The 25278-nt window shown below is 51.2% G+C and overlaps 8 protein-coding genes and 1 non-coding gene across 9 annotated transcripts; 4 read left to right on the top strand and 5 right to left on the bottom strand.

Moving 5' to 3' along the window:
• Positions 1–23: 23 nt before the first annotated feature.
• On the top strand, positions 24–2197 carry NCU10388 (peptidyl-prolyl cis-trans isomerase-like 3). Its single transcript, XM_001728009.2, has 2 exons — positions 24–221; positions 328–2197. Exons 1-2 carry the CDS (start codon positions 144–146, stop codon positions 751–753), a joined length of 504 nt encoding a protein of 167 aa, XP_001728061.1. The 5' UTR covers positions 24–143; the 3' UTR covers positions 754–2197.
• hsf-1 (heat-shock transcription factor-1) lies at positions 1742–6685 on the bottom strand. Its single transcript, XM_958069.2, has 2 exons — positions 4815–6685; positions 1742–4734 (listed from the first exon to the last, which is right to left on the bottom strand). Exons 1-2 carry the CDS (start codon positions 5282–5284, stop codon positions 2820–2822), a joined length of 2385 nt encoding a protein of 794 aa, XP_963162.2. The 5' UTR covers positions 5285–6685; the 3' UTR covers positions 1742–2819.
• NCU14141 lies at positions 1828–2755 on the bottom strand. The gene has a single exon (XR_897812.1). It is a non-coding gene; the product is annotated as a ncrg59 (non-coding RNA).
• A 602-nt stretch (positions 6686–7287) lies between the features above and the next one.
• Positions 7288–7737, bottom strand: NCU08513 (hypothetical protein; the record flags this gene model as incomplete). Its single annotated transcript, XM_958070.1, has 2 exons — positions 7288–7493; positions 7605–7737. The coding sequence occupies 2 exons, from the start codon at positions 7735–7737 to the stop codon at positions 7288–7290; spliced, it is 339 nt and encodes a 112-aa protein (XP_963163.1).
• Positions 7738–8025: 288 nt separating this feature from the next.
• Positions 8026–10132, bottom strand: NCU08514 (peptidyl-prolyl isomerase cwc-27). Its single transcript, XM_958071.2, has one exon. It carries the CDS (start codon positions 9807–9809, stop codon positions 8184–8186), a length of 1626 nt encoding a protein of 541 aa, XP_963164.1. The 5' UTR covers positions 9810–10132; the 3' UTR covers positions 8026–8183.
• An 80-nt stretch (positions 10133–10212) lies between these two features.
• On the top strand, positions 10213–12685 carry vma-2 (vacuolar membrane ATPase-2). Its single transcript, XM_958072.3, has 6 exons — positions 10213–10781; positions 10838–10922; positions 10994–11013; positions 11073–11108; positions 11164–11325; positions 11384–12685. The coding sequence occupies exons 1-6, from the start codon at positions 10683–10685 to the stop codon at positions 12521–12523; spliced, it is 1542 nt and encodes a 513-aa protein (XP_963165.1). The 5' UTR covers positions 10213–10682; the 3' UTR covers positions 12524–12685.
• Positions 12686–13902: 1217 nt separating this feature from the next.
• Positions 13903–15675, top strand: NCU08516 (aldose 1-epimerase). Its single transcript, XM_958073.3, has 2 exons — positions 13903–15103; positions 15222–15675. Exons 1-2 carry the CDS (start codon positions 14239–14241, stop codon positions 15578–15580), a joined length of 1224 nt encoding a protein of 407 aa, XP_963166.1. The 5' UTR covers positions 13903–14238; the 3' UTR covers positions 15581–15675.
• Positions 15615–19438, bottom strand: NCU08517 (hypothetical protein). Its single transcript, XM_958074.3, has 3 exons — positions 18512–19438; positions 16243–18455; positions 15615–16176 (listed from the first exon to the last, which is right to left on the bottom strand). Exons 1-3 carry the CDS (start codon positions 18584–18586, stop codon positions 16083–16085), a joined length of 2382 nt encoding a protein of 793 aa, XP_963167.1. The 5' UTR covers positions 18587–19438; the 3' UTR covers positions 15615–16082.
• Positions 19439–20372: 934 nt separating this feature from the next.
• NCU08518 (hypothetical protein) lies at positions 20373–22268 on the top strand. The gene is made up of 2 exons (XM_958075.2): positions 20373–20470; positions 20561–22268. The coding sequence occupies exons 1-2, from the start codon at positions 20434–20436 to the stop codon at positions 21838–21840; spliced, it is 1317 nt and encodes a 438-aa protein (XP_963168.1). The 5' UTR covers positions 20373–20433; the 3' UTR covers positions 21841–22268.
• The last annotated feature ends 3010 nt before the right edge of the window (positions 22269–25278 follow it).

Genomic DNA, 25278 nt, shown 5'->3' with positions numbered 1-25278 from the left:
CCGCAGGCAATTCGGTTCCGCAGTAGCAACCAACTGCACGTCACACAACAATTCCAGACCAATTGACCAAACATCACAACCCAAACAAGAACAACCCATCAACCATTGAACCAGCCAGAGAAGAAAGATCTACACCCACCACCATGTCTGTAACACTCCACACAACACTCGGCGATCTCAAGATTGAGATCTTTTGCGAAAGCGTCCCCAAAACAGCAGAAGTACGTCTCGATCCCATCCCCTTCCCCTTCCCCTTCCCCTTCCTCTCTCCACCCACCCACGCGCAAAGGCACTCACAAACTAACCCTCTCCTCCCCCAATTCGCAGAACTTCCTAGCACTCTGCGCCTCCGGATACTACAACGCTTCCCCCTTCCACCGTATGATCCCCTCCTTCATGGTGCAAACCGGCGCACCCGCCAACCCTTCCCCGCCCGAGAACCCCAAGGGCGGCCGGTCCATTTACGGCCCGACCTTCGAAGACGAGATCCGGCCAGTGCTGCGACACAACGAGCGGGGCATCGTCAGCATGGCCAACAAGGGGCCCAACACCAACGGATCTCAATTCTTCATTTTGTTCGACAAGGCCCCGCATCTGGACGGGCTGAACACGGTGTTCGGGAAGTTGATTGGAGACGAGAGCTTGCAGACGCTGGCAAAGCTGGAGGGATTGGAGGTGGATAAGAAGAATCGGATCAAGGAGGAGGTGAGAATCGAAAGGGTTACGGTGCATGCTAATCCGCTGGCCAAGTGAAGAGATGAAAAACTGGGATTGGAGCTGGAGGTTGGGACGAAGACACGCCGGGCCAGCCAGTCGACATCAATTATCCGAGACTGAGAGGGAAGCCGGATTCGGGAAGAAATCGAGTACCGACATACCACACGGCGTGCCGCTCACAGAAGCGAACGAGACGGGGAAGGATAATCAAGCGGACAGCGACCGAAGTCGGAAACCAAACGGCGAAAACGCTCTTACGCAACCGCACACACCACACCACCACACCAACCCTCATTGGCCTCACACACCCCGACAATAATACATCCCTCAACATCTGTTGTCCACTCGCGCTGTCTAATCTCCCCACGCCGCGCCCTGTATCGAAAGTATCGAACTGTCGGAAGGGAGCAAGCGGCGGAGAAGTACTACACAGTACGCGCGTGCGGCGTGCAAGGTGCAAAATGGCAGGAATCTTGACCACTTGGTCGGCTATCACGGCTGTAGTAGGGTAGACACCAAGGAGGGATATGATGATGATGTTGATGATGACGACGATGATGACACCCCAGACGGCACAACTCACCTCGCACCACAGTTCCTCTCACTCTTACCTTCTCTCTGGCGCTCCCACATCTCTCTGGCTCTCCCATCGGACTATTAATCAGCCGGCGAGGAAGGGTGGTTGTGTAACATTCCAACGTCAGCCGTCGTGGTTTTGGTTGGTATCGGAGGCCTCTGTCATGGCTATGCCTTTATACGACCACGATGCGGCTGGCGGCTTCAGTTGTGGATGAACTTGCGACGATGAAAGTTATGACGAACAACGTCTTGATGCGGTTTTATACGACCTAAGCTGTGCTATGCTTTGATAAGCCCAGCAAAGCAAAGCAAAGCTAAGCTAAGCAATAGACTTTATGATTTTCAGAAGAGCTAGAAGGACTAGGAGTGCTAGAAGGGATCAATATTTCCACCAAAGTCACACCACAGAGACAAATTGTATAGCTACCTAGTATGGTAGTGAGGAATACTTGGTCACAAATCCCTGAACAAGTAGCAAATGATACAAGGGTCAAATAGTGAATATGAAGTGTGTGATCACCACACAAAACCCGGATTTTCATCCATCCATAAAATCTAAATAAGATAGATAAGTAGTACACACACAGGGACCGAACCAGAACCAGAAATAAGAGTAGAGAGTATATGTGACCTTCACCACACTCCAAGTAGGTGAATAATAATAAAAGTGATAAAGAGAAATAAAGGAAAGCGTACCGTTGAGACAAAGTAATAAGATAACCGATCCTTCTCTTCTTCTTTCTCTACCCACTCAATCACTCACTCTAGTACCTTACACGGTTATTTTACTACTGTATCCCTTTTCTTGCTGTAAGCCGTCCGTGACCGACCGACGGACCAACTCCTCATGCACCGGCACCGATTTAACCACCCAGCGATATCATCATTTTTTTTTTTTTTTTTTCTCTCTCTTTGTTTTCTCTTCCAATGAAATCCTCTAACGTAACATATGCCTACGACTATCTTTCCCCGCCGTCGTTATTTTTCTCTTTTGCTGCCTTGGTTTTTATCTGCTCTATTATCACCTGAAATTATCAAGCCATGAAAAAGCAAATCATCATTCCAAAGCAACAACAGCAACAACAAAAAAACCATCAATCTTCTAAACCCGACTGGTGCTCTTGACACGCCGGCGTCGTCTGAGTCTGCGTATTATTGGTATACGGCCATCCAGGTAGATTTGCTCTAAACACGTCCGAAGGGGATGCCATCCTAGGAGGAGGCACCGGCATCTGCTGAGGGGGACTGAGAGAGTTCCGCTGCTGCTGCTGCTGCTGGTGATGGTGGTGGTGGTGGTTGTGGTTTTGGTGATGTTGAGTTTGAGGTTTGTGATGAGGTTGATAAGACTGATGATAAGAAAGAGGAGGAGTTCCCGGAGAAATGTGACGAGGCGGATGAGAATTCCTCAATGGAGAAGGAGACAAAATAGAAGGAGGCTGGCGATGGTGGGAAGAAGAAGAAGAAGGAGGAGCATAGGAAGCGACAGAAGCAACAGATGAAGAAGAGTTACGATCTCCGGGATTCTAGCCCTTCCTCCGCCTCTTCGGATCGCGCTCAGGGCTTTCCAAATCGTTCTTGCTGATCTCCTCCGTTGCAGCCGAGGGGGAGGGGGTGTTGACAGGGGAGTTGTGCTCGAATATCCTTCCCGAGTCGAACCCGCCGCCGGGAACGGAGAGGCCGCCAGTGTTGGAGGTGCCGGCTGTTGTGGCAGTACCACCGTTCGGAGTGGGAGTGGCGCCGGTGTGTGTAGGGTTCGTCAGATCGAAGCCGTCGTCGAGATTGAAGTTGAAGTCGCTAGCGCCGTCGCCGGTTCCGTTGGCGCCGGGTAGCCCGGAAAATTCGTAAGCAGGATCGGAAAAGGCGTTGTCGTTGAGGTATTGCTCAATGTCAGTGCTGTCAAAGTACCCGGCGGCGCTGTTAGGGTTGCCGTGTTCGTCGATACCGGGGATGCGACCGGAGGGACTCAACGGACCGAGCAAGCTCGTAAGCCGATCGATCTGGCTGGCTTGTTCCTCCTGGAGCCGTTGAAGGGCGTCCAGCTCCTCGTGGGAGTAGCTGGGGAATGGTGGCGGCGGCGGCATGGAGCCGAGGGCAGGAGAAAGCGCGTTCGGTGCAGCGTGGTTGGGGACGACAGGGGTAGGGGGAGCAGCAGCAGTGGTAACAGGTACCGTGGGGATGGTGGAAACTGGCGGCATCGTCGCTGTTGGGGTAGGCACGGCAGGTACTGTAGGGCTTGGGGCCGGTGACGAACCGTTAGTCGAGGGAAGGTTTCCGGCCATGATGCTGAGCATTTTGTTGCGCTGGTCGTTGCTTAGGGCATTCACATGCGTCTTGGTCGCCATATCTGGTAGATCAACACCTCCGGAGGCGCTCACAGCATTCGTGTCCTGAATGAGCTTCATCATCCCCTCCTGAGGGTTGTTTTGTAGCTTGTTCTTCATGAATGTGGAAGATGGGCTGTCTCCCGGCGTTGTGTCGAAGAGTTCTGTGACGGAGCCCATCTGCTGCGCTTGATATTGGGGATGGACTGGGGCAGGAGAGGCTGATGAGGCAAGCGAGTGCACCTTGGCTACACCCTGCTGGGGGATAGGGGGCAGGAGACGCTGTTGACGCTTCGGTGTTCCCATGGACGTATTGTTGTGGACTTGATGGTTGACGAAGCCGCCGAGGTCGACCACATTTGCCTGGGGCATTTGATTCTGATTGTGAACCTGAGCGTTAGGGATGATGCTTGCCAAGAGATCCTGCACGCTCTGCGTCCCTCCTTGCTCCTCCAGCGACTTTCGAAACACGTTAGCAAGAAAGTTAAGAATGGCGTTGATCGAATTCTCGTGACGTTCATGCTGGTTTTGAAACGTGAGGGCCTGCTGGAATAAGGTCGTATGTTCAGCTCGAATCTTTTGTAGCAAGCTGGAGATGGCAACCTGTTGCTGTTGTAGCCGATCTAGTTGAGACTTGACTGCTACCAGGTCCTTCTTGTGTAACGGGCCAACCTCACCAGCACCCGAAGAACCACGTCCGACTTGGGCTGACGAGTAGTTCTGACCAGCGTATGGGTCTTCGCCACCGGCATCCTCCTCGCTGTCCGCCTCTCCCTCGGCCTTGGGCGTGGTTTTGTTTGGCTTGTTTCCCTTTCCTCCACTCTTGGGTTTATTGATCAGCCACAGAAGGTTGGGGTGACCACGCCTAAAGTAAGGATTGTAATATTCGCTTGGGCTTTTGTTCTTCCTTTCAGATGCCTTCATCGAGTTATCCGAAAGGCCTACTCGCTTGTGGAAACCATACATGTTGAGTTGCCGCACAAACGAGGCATAGTTATTATGTTTGAAGAGCTCCGGGATGAGGGTCTTGGCGAACTCATCTTCATCAAGGACGATGAAAGAGTCACCCTTATCAGACCAGCGGATGAGGTCCGTGTTCCTAGACTCATCCAAGAAGCTGAGCACATAACAAGGTCAGTATACTGTCTGTGTATATATACTCTTGAATCACATGGGTTAGGGTAATAACAAACACACCTGCTCAGTTTCTGGACAAAAGGCGGGATCTGCTTTCTCTTGGCCTGCGCTTCCCGCTTGGCACGCTGCGCCATCTCTTCGAGGCGCTCAATGTTGTCGTGCTCATCCATTGGAGGCACGTTATGCCCCAGGGGATAGGCAGCATCGTCACTAAATGAGGCCCAGGTGTCGGTCGTCCCGTTGAACTGATTGGTGGTGACAAGGGCCCGACTTGGCGGGCGCCGCGCGAGGGCAGTGGAAGGTGCTGGAATAGGCTGCGGAAACGGTGCTTGCGTGGAGATCATTCCAAACGAGTTGAGAGGTGCCGCTGCTGCGTCTGGGGGATTATTCCACCGGAACACCTGATCCGCTGGGCCGGGAGTGAACTGTTGCGGCATCTGCTGAAGAGGAAGGGGCACAACAGGCGAGGCGCCCGGGGCCGGTCTCTTTCTCGGGTTAGGAGAAGACATGGCGGCGTAAGACGGAAGCATGCGCTCGAGATGGTACGACGAGACGGTTTACTAGGAAAGCCACTACGGCGCAAAAACAGTTGATGTCGAAAGGCGCGGTAGACGATGGGGCTGCCTACTAGTGACTTGTCGATGTAGGATATTGGTCTGGTCTCTCGTGATATTGGGCGTACAAGCTGGGCGATACTGTCCAAAAGTTGTACGTATCGTGGGTATCGACAGGAAAACCAGACCAACAGATACGATCGCGGGGAAGCGGAGTGTTAAGGGGTCCTGCTCAGACTGGAGAAGGATAAGAAGAGATTGGAGATTGTTGGTCCTAGGGAAGCACACAGAACGATGCGGGCGTTATATACCCTGCAGTGGTTTTGAGATGTCGCGATCAAAGGATACCAAAGACTCTCAGCCTCTTTCTGGGAGGGGGGAAGGGCGAAAGTGTAAGCGAATCTGCGTCTAGTAACGATCAGAAGTGGTGGTTGACGACCGACAAGGACGCCGTGAAGGAGGCTGTTTGTCGCACGTCGATTCTCTTTCAAGCCCCCACCGGAGTGCAGGAAATGGCCTGGGATAATTGGCGATTGTTTCTGACAGAGCAGCACTGCAGGCGTAGACAGTACAATGGTCCAATGCGCGCGGGTCTTGTTTCTTGTTGTCGAGGTCCTCGCTGGAGACTTTTGATGATTTGTTGGATTTTTGGTTTTTTTTTTGTTTTTCTGATTTTTTTTTTATTGGCTTGTAATTTCAGGCGCTGGCTTCAACGACAACAGCCAACCTTGTCTGTGTTGTTTTTCAGTTACCCAACTGAACACCACCAAATAAAGACTCTTGTCGTCCCGCCTTGTATCCTGTCAATGTCTCTCTCACACAATCTCTCTCTCTCTGGTCCCCAGTCGCGCAATGATCCCTTCTTCAGATGATTTGGTCCGTGTCCTGTCTTCGGCCGGCCAAAGCTGGGCGGGGAAGAGGTCGTGGGGGATCGGATCCCGGAGCTGGGCGTTTTGAAAATGCTCGAGTAATGCAAACCGCGGAATCGCGGTAGCGGGCGGGACGCTGGATGGCCGTGTCCGTGGACGGGGGTAGTGGAGGGATGGTCCGGAAAGGGGATCGGACGTTGGCTCGAGGCGGCAGTGGTGGTGGTGGTTGTTGTTGTCGCGGTAGTGAACGCAAGACAGCGAAAAGCCGCGGAGTGGTACGGGCAGCAAGCAAGCAAGCAAGCAACTCGACAGAGTGGAAGCTGATGTGAGCGAGGTTCGTTCGGCGATTCCGAGTCCGTCCGTAATCCGTCGTCGGGGGTCTGGGGACTTTGTATGACGAACGAGAAAGACCGACCTGAGGTTGGAGAAGCCGGCCTGCCGTTGGTTGTTTGTTACTTAGTTAGTGATGATGTGTGTCGTCTCTCGAGATTGGATCGTTCGGCGGAGCATGCAACAGCGTGATGGCGGCGGCAGGTGCGCTGGAATGGTGTGAACTCTGGGCTACTGTAGCACGGTATGGTAGCATCCGCACCCAATGCTCCAGCCGAGCCCAAGTCCAGCGCCGGGCAGCTTCCACTTTGGTGAAACGATTTCACTGATCGCTCGATCGATGGCAGCTGTTAGCACTGTCCGGCCAATCACTGGTCTGGGAGATAAGGGAAATGCCACTCTAAACGTGGGGTCTATCCGTGCCAATTGCTCCGGCGTCGCTTTCTTGGCGGGTCCCTTTTTGCCGTGACCTTTGAGGTTCTCACCAGCAGAAAAAAAAATTGTTTCCCTTGTCCGTGAAAAGCCCGACCCGACACCGACATCAACACCGACACCGACGCACAGGATACGTTACCTACCTGCCAGGGAGACAAGCGAGCGCGGGACCTGCTCCGGGACGAGATCCGCTAGGAGCATGTTTCCCGGCTGTGATGTATCACCTACCAAAAGCTACCTATCCGAACGGAAACCCATTAGTTACCACCGACACTTGTTGTCTTGTTTTGTATTGTCTTCACAATGAGATGTGTCCATGACTATTAGACGGACTCAGTTACCTAGCTACTTGGTCAATCTGATAACTCCAATCTCAGCTTCATCAATGACAATTGTCAAAGCAAGTGGCCGTGGTGGTTCATGCCAATGACCGGAGGTGCAGCATAATGGCTCGGGGTTTCTTTCTTCGGCCATGTCACTTAGACGAGCTAGCATGAGGAGCTCGGACAAAGCCTTGGATTGCACAGCTGCCTGTGAATCGAGCTTTGGGCCTGTGAATCGAGGAAGCAGTAATGGGCAAGTAACAAGTGGAAGCCCAGCAGGCCCAGCCGTCCAATCCAAACACGGGTTGTTGTCAAGGGCTTGCCGGCATGGTCATGTACTTGACCCTATCGTCAGGTCTTGGCACCCCGGCCTTTTCTCCATGGAACCTTTCCACGAGCATCTACAGGATACTTTTTGCATGAGCACGATATGGATCCCCATGGCCGTTTTCTTCTTTTCCCCTTCTTTCATCTTCTCTTCACGTCTTTGGCGATGGAGTTGAGAGCGGAGGGGCTTCCCAAGGGTATGGAACAAGGTGTCCTTCCAGACGGTTGATATATCGGGCCATGTAACTGTTAGTGTTTGTTAGTGCATTTTCGGCAGCCAACAAAAATGCACTAGCTCAAGCCTCAGCAACGTCACCCAATGGCTCTTGAACCGTGGCAGTTGGTGGGTACGGGGTACATAAGCTTATCTTTTCATGGGAAAGGTTTGACACCTTCGGAATGAATGCCGTCAAGTGCGAGTGGTCAAAGTCTTTGAGAAACGTTGAGGGTATCATTTGGGTTGGCTACTATTCTACAAACTAGACGTACATACGCACACTTTCATCACACCGTTCTTGCGCTACAGATAGCAATATGGAATATGACAGAACCAACAAAGACACCAAGCACGGGGGCAACTTATCCGGTAAATCAGTGTCGGTCCCGTCTTCCCCGGTCCCAAGCTCTTGAAGAGCCTCCCGTCTTGGCATCTCGCGTGGCCTTCTTCTCCTCTTTGAGCGTCCTAGCTTTCGCCAGAGGATCAATAACCACCAACTCTTCCTCCGCCTTCTTCCGGTAACTGAGGTCTTTCCCGAGCTTGTCAGCAGCAAAACTCAACTTGTGAGACATCCAACCTTCATCACCGCTATCCTCATTGTCCTCCACCTTGTCCCAGGCCTTGCAGCTTTGACAGTTAGCAATAAAGTGAAGATCGCACACTTTTTCCTCGTCTGCTTGACCGTCTTGTTCGCCATCCTCTACATCTGGATTCACCGCGGGCTGGGCCGCATTCTTCTCTGGTGGAGCCGTCTCAATCTTTGCCTTGAAAGACTTGAGCAGGTCCAAAGCCTCTTGCTCTTCCCGGGTGGGATTGCTACTTGCACCTGGCCGGCGCTTTCTCCCGCGGATGGCTGTATCCGGTATCAGTTGCTCCAGAGCCGACTTCTTCTTCTCCTGCTTTACTGGCTCTGAATGGATCGTCCTTTTCATTGACGCTTTGAGTGCCGCGATCTCTTCATTCGTCTTTTCAAGGAGGGACTTCTTCTTGGGTTCTTCAGGTTCTGGGCTCGAATGCTCGCTGTAGTGCTTCTTGGGCGGCTGCTCTTTCTTCTGAGCAACCGGCTGTGGGCTTGGACTCCTCCTGCTTTCCTTTACTGGTTTTGGCTCTGGCTTTTCTTCCCGTTTTGGTACATCGTTTGCCACTGGTTTGGCGTCCCTTTTGGCAGATGACTTTTTCGAGGCGCTTTGCTTGCTTGAATCGTCTTGGTCAAGATCCGCCACGATCCTGGTATCAAACTTGGGTTTCTTGGGAAGAGGAAGCTCTTCTCCATCCTCATCACCAACCTCGTCGCCAAAGCTGAGTAGCTGCTTGCCGCCTTTCCTCTTCTTCTGCTTCTTCTCGGCGGGAGTGGGCCTAGAAATTTGCTGTGGTCTGGGTTTCTTCTCCCTCTTCTGCATGTCATCGAAGGGGTTGATGAGGATCTCGATACGCGTGATCTTGATGGGATATAGGGGCCGCTCACCGCCCTCTTCCACCTCGGCCTCTCCGATCTTTGCCAAGTTGTAAATCGTGTCGCCGGCCACTCGACCGAACATGGTATTTTTCCCCGTCAGCTCGTCCGCTTTGCCGAGCGTAAAGAAGAACTGACTGCTGTTGGTGTCTGGTGCCCCTTCGTTCGCCATACCCAAGAGACCTCTGCGGTTGAACTTGAGACGCGAGTGGAACTCGTCCTTGAAGTTGACGCCATGAGGTCCCGCATTCTTTCCCCTTCTCTGGTCCATCGGCCATGGGTCGAGGTCACCGCTGAGCGCGCCATTATCGTAGATCGACTCTCCTCCATGACCGGTGCCGCTGGGATCACCACCTTGAACGATAAAACCAGGGATCAGGCGGTGGAAGATGGTGTTGTCGTAGTAACCGTCGAGTGCAAGCTGCAGGAAGTTTCGGCATGTCAATGGTGTTTGCTTCGCGAATAACTCGACGGCAATCTCGCCCTGTGTTGTGTGAATAATCGCAGATGCCGTCGGTTGCGGCTCGAGGTTGTAGATGGCCGACATGTTGATGGGGTTTGCCGCGCTTGGCTCGGTGTGTGATTACGCGGTTATGTTATTTTGCGGCCGGCGCATGCGATTGGGGTGTTTTGAAACTGGAGTTTCGGCAAAAGAGTGGTGTTTTGGCGACGACGCGGCAAGTGCTTGCGTGGTCAAGGCAACTGAAGTTCAGTTCATAGTGGTGCAAACTGAACTGAATGAGAGTGTGGGTGGAACTCTTTGCTGGATGCAGTTCAGCCTCAGCTTAAACGACTAGACGATCGCAGTTGGACGCGAAGGGAGGTTGGAGGTTTTGTGGAAGGTGTGGCGGTGCAACGAACGAATGTTTCGAGCGGGGGAGCTGGAGTGAGTGTTTGGACAGCCAGACAGACCCTTTGTAAGGAACTGACTGCCCACCAGAAAGCGAGTGGAAGCACCTACTGTCCCTGCGGATGACGGATGCGGGGCTGCCCTGGCTGTCACTGTACCTTGCGAGTGCCCGGCCCGCTACCTAGAGGTACCTGCCTGCCTGCCGCTGTGCCTGCCAGCCAGGACCTGCCCGCTATACACTACAGGGCACCGCAGCGCAGTTGGAGGGCAGGAACTTGGCCTGGAGTGGGCGCTTCGCGTTGTCACTTGTCAGCCAGCGGCCTCATCAGCCTATCAGTCCAGTCCAGTCCAGTCCAGGCCAGGCCGAGGACGGGGACTCGGAGCTTCCACTTAGGTTGGTTGCGTTGCAACTTCGAGACACCAACATACATGTTACGCTACCTTGGCTCCCATCTCCATCCGCCAACCTCATTCCGTCCGTCTCCTCCATTGCATTCAGCATAGAATCCGATCTTTATCCTGAGCTGGCCTCGAGGTCTTGACTAGTACCGACGTCCGCACTCTTCCACAATGGCCGACCCCCGGGTACCGTCGTCATACAACGTGACGCCTAGAATCCGCTACAACACCGTTGGTGGTGTCAACGGCCCTCTCGTCATCCTCGACAATGTTGGTCAACCACCACTTCTCTCCGCCGCCATGGGCATGTCTAACAACGGCCGCAGGTCAAATTCCCTAGATACAACGAAATCGTCACATTGACCCTCCCCGATGGAACGCAACGCTCCGGTCAGGTTTTGGAGGCGCGAGGTGTGTTTCCCTCTCGCCATATCTCTTGTGCTTCTCTCTGATCAACAGCTGACAGCCATGATGCTCTACAGGAAACCGCGCCGTCGTCCAGGTAGATAACCGCGACACAAGTTGGCAGACACGCGAACAATGCGCTGATATCATGAACAGGTCTTCGAGGGTACTTCCGGCATCGATGTGAAGAAGGTGAGGCAGATATCCACACGGGACTAGCGAACAAGAAACTGACCAGGAACAACAGACCAAAGTCGAGTTCACCGGCGAAAGCTTGAAGCTTGGTGTATCAGAGGACATGTTGGGCCGTATCTTTGATGGTTCCGGCAGGGCGATCGACAAGGGTCCCAAGGTGTTGGCCGAGGAATATCTCGACATCAACGGCAGTCCTATTAACCCCTACGCCAGAGTAAGTACCTTGGTTGCTGAATTGCCAAGGCCGGGGACATTGTGCTGACAAGACATAGGAATACCCTCAAGAAATGATCTCGACGGGTATCTCTGCCATCGACACCATGAACTCCATCGCTCGTGGTCAAAAGATTCCCATCTTCTCGGCCGCCGGTCTGCCTCACAATGAAATTGCTGCCCAGATTTGCCGACAGGCCGGTCTCGTCCAGCGCCAAGGTATTACGAATAAGGGTGTGCACGATGGTCACGAAGAGAACTTTTCGATTGTCTTTGGTGCCATGGGTGTCAACTTGGAAACCGCCCGTTTCTTCACGCGCGATTTCGAGGAGAACGGCAGTTTGGGCCGCACCACCCTCTTCCTCAACCTTGCCAACGACCCGACCATCGAGCGTATCATCACCCCCCGTCTCGCCCTCACGACGGCCGAGTACTACGCCTACCAGCTCGAGAAGCACGTCCTGGTCATCCTTACCGATCTCTCGTCATACTGCGATGCTCTTCGTGAGGTCTCGGCTGCTCGCGAAGAAGTACCCGGTCGTCGTGGTTTCCCGGGTTACATGTACACAGATTTGTCGACCATTTACGAGCGTGCCGGTCGTGTGGCTGGCCGCAACGGTTCTATCACGCAAATTCCCATTCTCACAATGCCCAACGACGATATTACCCATCCCATTCCCGATTTGACGGGCTACATTACCGAGGGTCAGATTTTCGTCGACCGAGGTCTCCACAACCGTGGTATCTACCCTCCCATCAACGTGCTGCCCTCTCTCTCGCGTCTGATGAAGTCGGCCATTGGTGAGGGCATGACCCGCAAGGATCACGGTGATGTGTCGAACCAGCTGTACGCCAAGTACGCCATTGGTCGTGATGCCGCGGCCATGAAGGCTGTGGTTGGTGAGGAGGCCCTGTCGAACGAGGACAAGCTTTCTCTCGAGTTCTTGGACAAGTTTGAGCGCTCGTTCATTGCCCAGGGTCCTTACGAGTCTCGCACCATCTTTGAGTCTCTGGATCTTGCGTGGAGCTTGCTCCGGATCTACCGCAAGGACATGCTCAACCGTATCCCCAAGAAGATCATCGACGAGTTCTACTCGAGGTCTGCGGCTGACCGCAAGGGCAAGGGCAAGGACAAGCCTACCACCAAGGATACCAGGGACACGGCGGCGCCCGAGGAGGAGAACCTGATTGACGCATAAACAGCATGTTGGCCATGAGAAATGTCGGCGTGGTGCCCGGCGAGGGTTGGTTGATGATGACGATGATGATTTGTTGAGTTGTGTTTCGTGTGTATCTCAAAGACATGGGAGTTGCGCTTTTGCTGCGATATTGTAGATTGGAATTGAACAGTATCACGCTCGCTTTGTCCCTTACATGCTGAACCTGTTGACAGGACCACATCCATGTGGTATAGCACTACACTCAAGACTGCCTTGTAACAACACCATTCACTGCAACAATGAGGGGAACAAGGAGAGCTGGATCTCGAAGTCTTGGCATGGCTGAAGCTAGAGCTTATTCGGTGGGGAAGAGACGGCTGGCGACCCCGCATGGTTCTCCAGGACGCCACAGCCGCGCCAATGGGGATTGGAGACGGACTCCATCATCTGATGGTTCGCTTCCGCACGACGTCATATCCGTGATTTTACCCCGGGATGTTTGGAGAAAAGTAAACAACACAACATTGAGGTTTAGTATAGGTTGGGTTCACTGTTCCTCTCGCGGATTTTAGATATCAGGCAAAGGTGTGACACTGAGAGAAGCAGAGTTAATTTCAAGTCAACTCCTGGAAAACAGCCGAGACACGAACAAGCAACTGAACAACACCAAAATCTCAACGAGACAAGGCCGATGATCTGCTCCTTGCCGAGAGTCTTCCATGATAGGTACCTATCTTGGCTTGGAGACATATGGCAACACCAAGCCCACCCGCCTGATTCCGGGAGGTTGGGTTAGGGAACACCACACCAACAACCCGATATATCACACCGATATGTCTTGAAGGTAGCGGCGAGAATGGAAGGTTGGTCGACATGCTCCCCAGGCTGACCTTGCCTGGCGGGGAATATATCACAGATGCAAAGAGGGCGCCGAGATCCACCAATCAAGGTACAGCCTGCATATTAACCATTTGCTGCGAACCGAGATGCGAATGCCGGCATGCGACTACTGATTGCATGGTGGTGAGTTGAGCTTGTCACACAAAAAAGGCTGGCATTTCGTGGGCGTTTTTTTTACGTGCCGAGGAGCATGGAGCATGTACCTACAGCAGTGTAGACGTGTAGGCAGTGTCCTGCCTGCTACATGGGCAAGTCAGTCTTGTTGCCGGGTGCAGATCACATTCCTTTTGTCTCGGAGAGTGTGTGTGATCTGTACCCCAACAAACGCAGGTGTGTGTGTGTGGTGCAGGTGGAGAGCAGAGAGGGTCGGGATGAATATCATCCAGGAGTTTTATAGGAACTTGAGCGATCGGATCGCTTGGTAGGTAGGTACTGTACGCTACCTCGAAGGTGGTAGTTTACCCCAGATTCATGGGGTGCTTGGGTGACATCCAACGTCTCCTCGAGGCGGTCACCAACCTTCCCCCTCACACGGTCCTTGCTTGCTCGTCTCCTCGATGTTCAATCTAATGTTGATCCGCACCAACGGGGGGGGACCGCATTGACCGACGTGGTCCTGTCTCAGTTGCCAATGGGTGGGTGGTAGGACCTTGAGCTATTGTTGATATTAATTTCCTTCCTTCGTTTGTATACTTTATTTCCCCCTCGCCTTTCCCTTTACTTTGTGTTCCCTTTTCCTCTCGTTGGGTTCCCTCAGTTTGTGCTTTTTTCTTCCTCACGGGTGCTACAGGTCCAGTCTCTCGAGTCTCAACCTCCAACAGACATCACTTCCCATCACCGTGATCCTCACCAAGATGCGTCTCCACGCTCTGCTCCTACCGGGGGCCGTCTCCCTCGCAACAGCAAAAACGATCCCCTCCCCCGACGCCAACGGCAAATACTGGCTCAACACCACCCACCTCTCCCTAGCCTTCATCCCCTACGGCGCCTCCATCACCAACCTGATCCTCGCCGACAAACACGGCAAGCCTCTAGACATAGTCGCCGGCTACGACAACGCGACCGCCTACACCCTAGACGCCGCCCACCCGCACTTTGGTTCCGTGCCCGGTCGTTATGCGAACCGAATCAAAAACAGCTCTTTTACTCTTTTTCCCGATTCCGATTCTGAAGGCGGACAAGAAGGAATAACCTACCACGTCACCCCCAACGAAAACCCCACCCCTTCCCACCCCAAGGGAGTCGACACCCTCCACGGCGGTCCAGACGGTTGGGACTACCGCAACTTTTCCGTCGTCGCCTACGACGTCCCCGGTTCATCCATCACGTTTAGGCTAGTCGATCCAGACGGCAAGGAAGGCTTTCCCGGGGAAGTAGTCAGTTACATCACGTACACTGTTTCCGGGAATCAATGGGATATCAACATGGTGGCGATCCCGACGACGAAAAAAACGCCCATCATGTTGAGCAGTCATACCTACTGGAACTTGGACGGGTTTGAATTGGAAGACGCGCTGGATCATGAGTTGTGGATGCCGTTTGCGGGCATGCGGGTGGGTGTGGATGGGATCTTGGTTCCCACGGGGGAGATCCTCGCGAATGAGAGGGGGGGTGTGAATGATTTTTGGAGTCGACCGAAGAACATTGGGGATGCTTTGCAGAAGAAGGGCGAGAAAGGCTTGTTAGAGGGGAATTGTGGGACTGGGTGTACGGGTTATGGTGAGTTTCTTCTTATTTCCATTCTCTTTTCTTGGTTTTGTTCTTTTTTTTTTCCATCCGTGACCGAACTGAACTGAACTGAACTGAACTGAACTGACACATGAAAACCAAAAAACAGATAACTGCTACATTCATTCCCTCCGCTCCCCGCCCTTCGACGACTGGCGCCAGCCCTCCCAAATGGTCGCCCGTCTGTCCTCTCCTCATAGTGGCATCAAGCTCGAGGTCTACTCGGACCAGGACGCATTTCAAATGTACTCGTGCAACCAGCAAAAAGGTGACGTCCCCTTGAAATGGACTCAGGGCACGGACGAGAGAAGGACCATCCCCAAGTATGGATGTGTGGTGCTGGAAGTGCAGGATTGGATCGATGGTATCAATCACCCTGAGTGGGGACGGACAAAGAAGCAGGTCTTTGCTCCTGGGGGTGATCCATATGTTTTGCAGGCTAGGTATGTTTTTGGGGTTGATAAGTGAGGGAGTCAAGACAGGGCAGGGAGATGAAGAGACCTTGGAAGGAGATTATGATTAGTCTAGTAATGATGTGTGAATATGATCAATTCAAAGACCGGCTGGCTGTTCATGGATACTATGAAGTGTGAAATGATGGTCAGTGGTGCAAAGTGCTATAGTATTAAACCGAACGCGGTGATGACAGAAGTGGTATCATAGACTCTTCTCAGCCTTCATTAAGGAAAAATAGTATGCCAAATAATGATTATACCCAGTCATGCCAGCCGGCATGCCTGTCCCATTCTCATCAACCATATCTGCCCCTCTTTTATGTCCCGATGCATCCTATCCCATCCCATCTCATCTTTCACTCACCACCTATAGCAGCTTTTGAGTCAACCCGTCTGAGTGAACCTCCCTGCTGCTGCCCCTCGAAATTCCGTTTCTCCCTCATGTGCTAACAAGCTTCCATCTCCCACGCAAAAGTATAGATATCTATATCATATATATCCACCTCTCTCTCTCATCACTCATCCTTGTTTTCCACTTTCTGCTCATCATCGACCAGGATGACAACAGTCAAAGCAGCCGCATACGCCTCGCGAATAGCACAAGCCATGCTATTATCACGTCAGTAAACGTTTCACAACCTCCATTTCCACACACCGGAATTGGAAGAAACTCACCAAGTCTTCGAAATATCAGCAACCACAGCACTCAACCCCCAATGCGCGCACCACGCCCTCGCCAACACCTCGTTATCCGGCACCCCAAACGCCTCCACCACCAGCACCCGCTCATTATCCTGATCCTGCCCGGTATGGTCCGTCGCCGTCGTCGTGCGGCCACCAGCGCTCATGATATTGCTCCCCTTCTTACTTCCTCCTCCTAACCCGTTACTCCCCAGCCCAAACGACTTGGGCCCACCATGTATCATACCGCTACCGTCCAGACTCGAGTTGATGCCTCCGTACACCCCGTTCCAGTCGCGCACATGCACCAGCTTGTCCGCTCTCACCGACTCGTACACGTAGTCAAAGAACAACGGATGCGGCCCGTCGCTGCACGGCCAGGCATGCACAAAGTTGACGTCGAAAGTCAGTCGCAGAGGCCACGAGTTCCCATCAATGGCAAAGTGGATGCTGGCGTCGAACCACTTCGGGCCATTGTCGCTGCTGGTGGCGCCGCTGGTGATGGAGTGCTTGCTGTCGTTGGCGTTGGACGGGCGGAGGTGAAGCATCTCGATGCGGACGAGGTCGGTCAGGTATCCATCATAGTCGTAATCTTCGTCCTCGTCCATCTTGGGCGCTACGAGCTCGTATTCCTTGACGGGGTAGACCTCTGCGGGAGGGCCGAGCGGATCGGAGCGATCGTTCATGGTCTTGACGTCATCCGGGGTAACGGTTTGAGAGCGGGCGGGCGGTTTGCGCTGCCGGATGCGCGCTATTTGGGCGCGATCGAGGTGCACCGTTGGACGCGCGGGGCCAACCCAGCCGCCGATGGAGAGGCACGTAGGGGCGAGGACCTTACCGACGATGGAGGCGGCGGTCCAGTAGGTGTAGCTGCCGCGGTATTGAAAGCCACAGTGCGGGTGAATGTGGGTGAGGAGGGCGAGGTCGTCGGTGGCTCGGTCGGGGTCGATATCCACGAGGGAGTTCATGATCAGGAAGGGGAAGGTAGTGCCGGGGAGGATGAGGCCGCTGAAGAAGGCCATGGCGTGCGAGGATATGTGGCCGGTGAGGGTACCCTGGGCTTCGTGCTGTTTGAGGCAGGCGATGGTCTCGGAAAGATTGGGCCACTTCATCATCTGGATAAATCGCTTGAGCATGCGGACTTGACGCTTCTGTAGCTTAAACCGAAGACGAATCTGGTCCGGTTGCTCTCCAATGCGGTCTACGCGGATGTTTTCGCGCCAGCGGCGAGCAAGAGCAAGGTTCCATTGTATGCTCGGTGGAATCTGGGCAACAAGCTTTTCTTTTGCTTCTGCAAGGTGTAAACCGGAGTTGATGCGTAGGTCAAGCTCGACACTAAGAAGAAGCTGGTGGAAGAACTTGTGATAGGTCGGAGCATTCGCAAGTGAGTTGTCGTAGATGAACTTGGTGGCGACCTGGTTCTTGGGCAAGGTAAAGTCGATCCAGTCTGGTCTCGATAAAACCATGATAAGATCGGTTATTTGCTTGTCCAACGTCTTGTGGGGGCTCAAGTACTTGTCGGGGTCTCGGAGAAGTCGTCGGTACAGGTTCTTGTACATAAGATCCTCATCGTCGTCCTCCAACCCCCTTTCTAACTCCTGAAGCCTCTCAAAGATGCGGTCCAGCGTAATCTCTCGTGGTGCTACGCCGGAATCCCGAAGTGGTATTGAAGGCGGAATAACACTGGCTAACGATACCCAATGGTTGAGTGTAATGGTTCCTGCGCGTTTTCCGAAGCAAAAGGCATAGCTTGGCTGTTCGAAAGTCTCCCATGGGTAGTTTGCGTAACCGGACCCCTCTTTCCGTAGAGTCATGAGCTGGGTCATGGCGTCGTGCAAGTTGGCGGCGTCGGTGTCATCGCCATGATTCCCTGCAACGGTAGCGTAAAGAGTGTAGCAATGATCGGGAGCGTGCGGTATAGGCCGCCTATGACCTCTGAAAGCCGGAGCACCCCTGGATATTAGCTGCATTGCCTGGGCCAAAGACAGCTCTTCCTCACTTGACATGCCTGATGGCGGCCAGTCGGTAAGCGGACCTGGATCATGACGATGGATCTCGTAGTCACGGCCTTTGCCCTTGCCATTCGCGCCGGGCCGCCTAGGTCGGCGACGATCGCTTGTGAACTCTGTGGGCAAATCCGATCTCCTTCGGGGTAAAACCGCGTCGCCATCACTTGCTGTCCTCCTATGACCTGCTTCCTTTGTTACCTGTACAAGGTGTTAGGCCTGTAGTCATATCTCGAGGTGAGTGATTGTTGACTGACATCTTTGAAGTTCCTGATCGCCGTGCTCTTTGCACGAATCAGATTCCAGAGACTCTTCCTCTTTGACTCGGCCATCGCTTCACTCCTCCCCCTTCAAGTGCCACTTGCGCCTGTGTCGCCGGCAGAGGCTGTTATGTCTGGTTTCGCGATTCTTCAAGGGCAAATCCAAGTTGAAGGCTCAAGGCAAACATGGCACATTCGGATAAGGCGCAGTTCAAGCAGGCTGAGTCCTCAGGGGTGTAGTAGTAGTAGTTACTGGTCAGGTCTGGAGAGTCGCAAAATGTTGAGTGAGGCTGAGCCGCGCATGAGACGTCTCATGGAAGCGCAAAGTGTTAGTCCGGTATCAATGGCGTATAGGGACTATATGGCTACGACGTGAACGGTATCGAGTGAGGATAAGTGGCAGCGCACTTGAATGGGTGGTTGGACGAAAGCGATGGTTGAGATGACAGGATGACGAAGTCGGTTGGTTATGATGAATCACCCGATGACGCCGCGGAGTCTCTCAGCTGAAGTTGGACTACGGAATCCTCTCCAAGAATCGCGATGGACAGTGAGTGGTGGTGTTTGTTTGTCGTTCGAAGGAGCGCCGGGAATGTCAAGACCTGACAGGAGCCAAGAAAGATCGGAGCTGAGGTTCGAGGGGTAGGTATGGCAGGGAGGGAAGAATGGCTGAGACAAAAGGGCATTTGGAAGTTGAAACAACTGAAGCAAGAGAGAGGCAATGCAGGTCTCGTCGATGCAAAGAAGCCGGCGGCGGCGATGGTTAGCGCTGATAGTGCAGTATCCAACTAATTCCCCACGATGCCCTGCCGATCCCCCCGGTCCATTCCATTTCCAGCCATTGGACTTTGGTTTACGTTCAACTTGCCAACCACTCGATTATTCTTGGAGCCACGGGCAGGCCACAGGAAGCCTACACTCGCTACCTAGAGGTACCTACTCACCACTGGTCCATACCGGGGCACTCGGGATCCATGGAGCGGGAACCTGGGCTGGGAACGGAAGTCTAGACATAGACGGGGAATTCAGGGAACAGTCAGCCCAATGCTGCCCTGGGGAAGGCTGCTATTTCTAGGCCATTCCAGGTCATTACCTAGGTAGTTATAATCCAATCAATCGCCTTGTCGCCTTTCGGGAACTGGTGACGCAGCTGCCCACGCCCAGCTTATCGTGTACCACGTATGTAGGTAGTGAGATATGGAAGGCATGCCCAGGGCCAATGTAGAAGAAAATGGGTGTTTCCATGTTTGGGCATTCATCTTCTCGGGAACAGAACTGCACGTTGCCGGGAACAATTCCCTTTTCAAGGCGTTTGCTTGTTTGTCTATGCCTACCTCTAGGTACTTTGCTTACTTGCTTACTTGCTGACAACAGCTGCCCTCTGCTTGTACTGAATGTACCTACCGCGTAGCGTATCTACGGTATTGATTTGATGGCACAACCTTAACTTTGAAAACAGTGATGGTTCATGAGAATGCGACAAAGCGACATCGAACTGAGTGGTGTTGTAATGTTCATCTCTTTGGCAACATTGGATGAACAGGTCATGACAAACTGACATGGAGAAGACAGAGGTACTGGAGCAAGCTGTATGTAAGTACCCAGCACAACATTGATGCCTCTACAGAGAGTAAGAATGGACGGGCAGAGCGTTGAGGTCGTTGCGACTTGTAAGTGTCTGTAACAAAGCCATCTGGGGTTGGGGTTAACGGTGCGGAGCGCGTGGGTTGGCGCTAAAGTGTGGGGGTGAAATTACAGACTCACCGCCTGCTAGTGCAGTGGCAGAATCGATTAAGTCCAGAAATTTTCTTGATTAAAAGTGCAGGCGGCTTGCATTCCCCAAGGTCCCCCTTCCCAAGTAGTAAATAGCAAGTTAGACACCGTACAGTTCTTACTTGCAATCATCACCATCATCCAATATGGCCCCAGTAACCCGCAGCAGAAGGGAGACAAAGAGTGAGTTCTAAAAACAACGCCCCATTCTGAAGACAAGTTCATTGTCCAAATGGAAATCTTGCGACTGAAGCTAATCCCCATTCACCACAGCCACCGAGTCGCCCGCCAACAAAAAGTCCAAGGCTTCTACCCCCAAGTCCGACAGCAAGAAGCCTGAGAAGAGAAAGGCCACCGAAGATGCCACCCCCGTCGCCGCCAAGAAGCAAAAGGCTACCAAGGACACCGTAGCTGCCCCTTCGCCCAAGCCCACACCCAAGACCGACAAGTCGGCACCCAAGACCACCCCCAAAGAGGACAAGAAGTCGGCACAGAAGCCCGTAAAGGAGAACAAGAAGGAGAAGAAGGAGAAGCCGGCACAGAAGGAGAAGAAGACCAAGGAGCCAACACCCGAGCCCGAGGCGCAAGAGCAGGAGGACGACAAAGAGGAGGAGGAGGAGGAGGAGGAGCTCGACAACGAGACCCAGGCTCTTGTCGAGAACCTTGACGGTGACGACAAGGAGGAGGACAACGAGGAGGCCAGCAAGCAGATCAGCACTTTCAAGAAGGGTCAGGATGTCGGCAAGATTCCCAAGAAGAAGACCAAGGACGACAAGGACGCCAGTGCCACCAAGGGCAGCGGCAAGCGCGGTGTCATGTACCTCGGTCGCATCCCCCACGGTTTCTACGAGCACGAGATTCGCGCCTACTTTGGCCAGTTCGGCGAGATCACCAGACTCCGCGTCGTTCGCAACAAGAAGACGGGCGCCAGCCGTCACCGCGCTTTCGTCGAGTTCGCCGACGCCGAGGTTGCCGACATTGCCGCCCGCACCATGGACAAGTACCTCCTCTTCGGCCACATCCTGACCGCCAAGGTCGTCCCTCCCGCGCAGGTGCACAAGGACCTCTTCAAGGGCGCCAACCGTCGCTTCAAGGTTATCCCCTGGAACAAGATGGCCGGCAAGCAACTCGAAAAGGCCCTGCCTGAGTCCAAGTGGCAGGGTAAGATCACCAAGGAGGAGCAAAGGCGGGCGGCCAGAGCTGCCAAGCTTGCCGAGATGGACTACGAGTGGGAGGCACCCCAGCTCAAGGCCGCTGAGGCCAAGGAGCCCGCGCTCCTGACCGCTGCTGAGGAGGAGCCCGTCAAGGCCATCGAGGCACCGGCGGCTGCTGAGGAGAAGACCGAGGAGAAGGCTGAGACCAAGGAGGAGGAGACCAAGGAAGAGGAGGAGCCCAAGTCAACAAGGAAGCGGGCCGCGGCTACTCCCAAGAAGGCTACCGCCACTCCCAAGAAGGCCGCTGGCACCACCCCCAAGAAGGCGGCTGCCACGCCCAAGGCGGAAGCCACCACGCCTGCTAGGGCTACTCGCTCTACCCGGAAGACCAAGGCTTAGGTAGCCAGTACTCCGACGAGAGCCACGCGGTCGAGCACACCGGGTCGAGCCACCCGGTCAATGACAACCACACGGGCCAGAAGACGGGCTTGAAAGAGAAGATTATGGATGGTGTGATTCATGTGTGAGGTCAATCAAGCAAGGGATGCCCACGCAATTGTACGGACAGGTTCAGGAAAAGCGCTACATGATGTTTGTTTTACCACCCACCTTCGGGCGGCCAGCTGGTTAACTCGGAATAATACCCCCGGTTAGGTCATCTACATAGTCACAAGTTACTGTGCGGGAAAAGGAAAGGGACGCCAGGCTTGGGATCATTTGTTTTTTTTTTTAACTTGTTCTCTTCATTGTTGTTGTCCATAGAAGCAAATTTTCATTTTCTTTCATTGCATGGGTTTCTCACTAATATGTATATGTTATAGTGTATATTTATGTGTGTGTGTGTGTGTGTGTGTGTGTTTGTTTGGGTTTGGGTTTGGGATGTCACATTGTCTGATTCCATCAGCATAGTTGGACACAAATTTCGATGTTGTGTACAAAACACCACATCTTTCCGTATGCAATGGATGAAGTGCAATGTGTGTGTAAAATAGTTCTAAGCTGTAGGTTTGATGTACGCACCAAGCGAACCTGAACAAGACCCATTAGGAGAAAAAAAGAAAGAAGGCCGATCAGGATTATAAAGCGCGCTGTGGAAATCTGTTCTACTTCTTCCTGTCTTGCGAACAGAGTCATTGAGTTCTTTTTCTAGAGAAAGAAAAAGAGACAAATCCGACAGGTGAACATCTCCCCAGCCGAAGCTGAGAAAAACGTTACCTGCCTGCAGGCGAAGGGAAAATATGTGAAGAAGAAAAGGAGAGAAAAAGAAGATTCTGAAAATTTGCGGATGGATTGGCTCTCTTTTATTCTAAAGCGTGGCTCGTGCGCTGGACCTGGATGTGGGTCGTGCGTTCGCACTTGTAACTTTCCCAACTTTACACGCTTGGTGTGTATGTAAGTTACAATCAGCGGGTTTCGTATGACAGGATGTCACTCAGGAATGTGTGAATATTCCAGGGTGCCGCAAAGAGAAAGAATAGGTAATTATATGTCAATCCAAACAATGCTTTGTTCCCATATATGACAGCTGGTTTCAGAAAGAAATTAAGCAAATGGAGCTTCATCGCAAGTGAAGAACAAGGAGACTTCATGTTGGCTCCTGTGTCCACTGCCGTCGAGGTACTCACTCAAGAACACACATGAGGAGTTACCGTACTGAACGAAACTGGACAGACCAGCCGAGATGTCAATAAGACAACTTCCGGTGTACAAGACGGATGCAACCGCCAGAAGACAGCCAGACACTCGTATCCAACAACCGACAATTATGTTGTGCGAGGTGCCGAGCTTCAGAGGGTAAGTAGTCTAGGTAAGCTCGGTAGGTACCTAGCTAGGTATGTATGCTGGGATATGGATGTAAGGATTGCAACCGTATGTAGGGCAACTGTATGGCCTGGATACAATGTATTGGAGAAGTCTGGCCTCCCAAGTACTATGGAGGTCCGGATCTAACTAAATACACAATACTAAGCATACACCCTATGCGTGCCCTTGCCCTGTACTATAAGTCGTACCTGCTATACCTATATATGTGGGGTTCTAATAATCTGCCCCCCTAAAAAAATATACTACGCTTTCGTAAGTGTGAATAGTTATATTGAGTAGGTTCCTATTAGTTATTGAATTTAGCACTCTAGCTTTATTAATCTCTACGGCTCCTCGAATCTAACTTTATTAATTCGTAAGGTCTTTAATATTAATACGCTTTTTCCTATCTTCCCAATTCTTTAGTAATTGTACGCTATTGTCTCCTATTTAGTCTAATATTTTCTATTTGTTATACTTTTAACTTAATCGTATTTTAATTTATAGATTAGTTTTCCCCTTATTTTCTTCTTATTAATAATAATTTAGGGGTAGTCTAACGATTTAATAAGTCCGATTTCCGGTAAGTAGCGGCCGTAAGTGTTAAAAGGCGCTAGTTTGAGATGATCTATTGAAATAATATTGTATATTTTTTAAGATTCGGGTAGGTTAAGTCTATATGCGAGTTGTCCGATTCGTTCGTTGATCCTAAAAGGGCCTATATATTAGGTATTAAACTTCCTACTAACTTCCGGCATTGTATATCCTTTATAAAGACGGAGTAGGATTCTATCTCCAACGTTAAGGAATATAGGTTATTTATATTTATTATAGTAATATTTTATTGTAATTCCTACTAAGGCGATACTATTTTAGATTGAAATTTTGTAGGTCGGGAAATTAAAGTCTATAGGCTTATTTCCTTCTTTACCTACTACTATATTTGAAATATAGTTCGGTATAAAACCGAGGGCAGTTTTATTTAGGGATATATTTATTAATAATACAATAGAATTATTATATTTAAATTAGATTTTGGGTATAGTTTCCAATTATTGTATTAGGTCCTTAAAGTAATTAATATAATACTATAATACTACTTATATAATTTAGATAATCCTCTTTATTTAGTTATTAATTTGAAGATAATATACTGTTGAGTATAGAAGTTTAGTTCCCAAAACTTACTATATTCCCTTCTAAAAAGCTAAGACGAACTTTAGATTGCGGTTTAAAATAATAATTTTTGGGATCCCCTAATTAACTCTTAATGAATTATTAGTGTTTTGGAAACTTATTAAACTATTATCTATATTGACTTCCTAGGTATTAATAGTAATTCCTTTATTAATTAGTCTATACTAATTATTATTAAATTATAGCCGAATTCCTTATTAACTAGTAGTAATAGGATAAAGTTAATACTAATAGTATAATATAGATAGGGCGTTTGAGTTAAGATAGGTTGTAGATTCCCGTATAGTTTATAGTATTGTTTCTCGAACTTTAAATAGTTAGGGTAAGTTTTAAAGTATTATTTAAATTTAGATACGCTTCTAGGAATGAAATATTACCGAAGGTAATAATTTAAATAGTTATACCTAATATAGTTTAATCTATACAAGGTTCCGAATAATTAAGGTAGATATAAATTTCGTAGGACGTAAAATCGGTTATAGGAATTTGGTTCTATTTTCTATAGAAATTCGTCTTTCTATTCGAATAGTATTAATATTTTATTTTCTAAAGCGAATTATTAATTCTCGGCTAGGACTTAGGAGATTTTAATTTAATATAAATTTTAGCAATAACCGTTTTGGATTAACCTTTTAAATCCGGGGTTTATTTAATATAGGGTAATGTTTATTCTTAGTTATTTTAAATTCTAGTAGTGTTAGGAACGTAGGCGAAAGGTAGGCTGAGGTGACTACGGTCGTGGCTATACGTAGGGGACGGCAAATTAGGGGTCAATTTAAAGATGTATTAATAGCTACCGACTATAATAAATTATACTTCGTTAAACCTCTTTTATAC

This window comes from Neurospora crassa, linkage group II (assembly GCF_000182925.2).
Source record: "Neurospora crassa OR74A linkage group II, whole genome shotgun sequence".
Lineage (NCBI taxonomy): Eukaryota > Fungi > Ascomycota > Sordariomycetes > Sordariales > Sordariaceae > Neurospora > Neurospora crassa.
This window is presented reverse-complemented; position numbering and strand designations above follow the sequence as displayed.

Bases quoted from the DNA above. Each gene is read 5' to 3' on its own strand.
- NCU10388 (XM_001728009.2), top strand. From the start codon at position 144: ATGTCTGTAACACTCCACACAACACTCGGCGATCTCAAGATTGAGATC. The intron at 222-327 runs GTACGTCTCGAT...CCCAATTCGCAG, and splicing joins GCGTCCCCAAAACAGCAGAA to AACTTCCTAGCACTCTGCGC.
- hsf-1 (XM_958069.2), bottom strand. From the start codon at position 5,284: ATGCTTCCGTCTTACGCCGCCATGTCTTCTCCTAACCCGAGAAAGAGA. The intron at 4,735-4,814 runs GTGTGTTTGTTA...TTATGTGCTCAG, and splicing joins TTTGTCCAGAAACTGAGCAG to CTTCTTGGATGAGTCTAGGA.
- NCU08514 (XM_958071.2), bottom strand. From the start codon at position 9,809: ATGTCGGCCATCTACAACCTCGAGCCGCAACCGACGGCATCTGCGATT.
- vma-2 (XM_958072.3), top strand. From the start codon at position 10,683: ATGGCCGACCCCCGGGTACCGTCGTCATACAACGTGACGCCTAGAATC. The intron at 10,782-10,837 runs GTTGGTCAACCA...CAACGGCCGCAG, and splicing joins CTCTCGTCATCCTCGACAAT to GTCAAATTCCCTAGATACAA. The intron at 11,109-11,163 runs GTGAGGCAGATA...CAGGAACAACAG, and splicing joins CCGGCATCGATGTGAAGAAG to ACCAAAGTCGAGTTCACCGG.
- NCU08516 (XM_958073.3), top strand. From the start codon at position 14,239: ATGCGTCTCCACGCTCTGCTCCTACCGGGGGCCGTCTCCCTCGCAACA. The intron at 15,104-15,221 runs GTGAGTTTCTTC...ACCAAAAAACAG, and splicing joins GACTGGGTGTACGGGTTATG to ATAACTGCTACATTCATTCC.
- NCU08517 (XM_958074.3), bottom strand. From the start codon at position 18,586: ATGGCCGAGTCAAAGAGGAAGAGTCTCTGGAATCTGATTCGTGCAAAG. The intron at 18,456-18,511 runs GTCAGTCAACAA...CACCTTGTACAG, and splicing joins CGATCAGGAACTTCAAAGAT to GTAACAAAGGAAGCAGGTCA. The intron at 16,177-16,242 runs GTGAGTTTCTTC...ACGTGATAATAG, and splicing joins GCTGATATTTCGAAGACTTG to CATGGCTTGTGCTATTCGCG.
- NCU08518 (XM_958075.2), top strand. From the start codon at position 20,434: ATGGCCCCAGTAACCCGCAGCAGAAGGGAGACAAAGA. The intron at 20,471-20,560 runs GTGAGTTCTAAA...CATTCACCACAG, and splicing joins CAGCAGAAGGGAGACAAAGA to CCACCGAGTCGCCCGCCAAC.